Genomic DNA, 992 nt, shown 5'->3' with positions numbered 1-992 from the left:
CCGTGTCCCCTGCATCGGCAGGCGGACTCTCAACCACTGCGCCACCAGGGAAGCCCTCTGTGAGCATTCTTGACCCTTTCTGAAACATATCTCAGAGTAGAAATGAGGGACATCACCTAGTATATTTACCTTTGTATTAGTTTGTAATTCGAGGTCCTAGAAAATTTGTGGTCTTAGAATATTGATCAATATAAAATATTGATAAATCCCGTTCACATTGTTGCCACTTAACTGTTTGTGCTCAGTTTTTATGTTTTCTTCCTTTCTTTATCGTAAAATATACTCCGATTAGTAAGACATACTGATTTGAAAAGTAAAACCTGGGATCTCTTTTATTTTCAGTATAGCCTGCTTTAAGTTCTTAGAAATCTCTTTAAGGCATCTGATTTAATTGATATATTTGAACTAAATAGTTCTATTTTTGTTTTGAATAGGATCAGAATTTGTCTATGAAAGTAAAGAAAAAGCCCGGGATTCCTCTCATGTTCATTATTCAGAACACTATAGTCTTGGACAAGCCTTCTCTAAAAACAGTTGCATTTGCTAAAGCAGTAGAGTCAGGTCAGCTTGTCTCAGGGCAAGAGAAACAAAGTATCAAGCAACTCAAAGAGGAACAGGGTTTAGTAAAAGAACCTGAACAGAAAAGAAAAAAAAAGCGCAAGAAAATAAGTGGCCCTAATCCTCTTAGCTGTTTGAAGAAAAAGAAAAAAACACAGGATACAAACTCATCTGCCTCTGAAAAGAAAAGAAAAAGAAAAAGAATCCGAAACAGATCTACCTCAAAAGTACTTTCTGAAAAGCAGAATGCAGAAGGATAATGAGTCCTTTGGATACTTTTAAAGACATGCAAATATGAAAATGAATTTCTTTTTGAAACTGTGGAAGTACTTATGTTAAAAGGCTAAACTTATTTTTGTAAATGAATATTGACCCACAAGCCTTTGTATAAAATTATTTGTAAAAAAAAAAAAAAAAAAAACCAGAGTGGATGG

General features: G+C 34.4%; 1 protein-coding gene across 1 annotated transcript; it reads left to right on the top strand.

Annotated features, from left to right (window-relative positions):
• Positions 1-434: 434 nt before the first annotated feature.
• On the top strand, positions 435-818 carry LOC103076885 (rRNA-processing protein UTP23 homolog; the record flags this gene model as incomplete). The annotated part of the gene is made up of 1 exon (XM_082930887.1): positions 435-818. A coding segment is annotated over one exon (384 nt), but the record flags the coding sequence as incomplete, so codon positions are not given.
• Positions 819-992: the final 174 nt, after the last annotated feature.

Source organism: Lipotes vexillifer, unplaced genomic scaffold (assembly GCF_000442215.2).
Source record: "Lipotes vexillifer unplaced genomic scaffold, Lipotes_vexillifer_v1.1 C26476492, whole genome shotgun sequence".
Lineage (NCBI taxonomy): Eukaryota > Metazoa > Chordata > Mammalia > Artiodactyla > Lipotidae > Lipotes > Lipotes vexillifer.
Note: the sequence above shows the minus strand (reverse complement) of the source record. Positions and strands in the feature narration are given on the sequence as shown.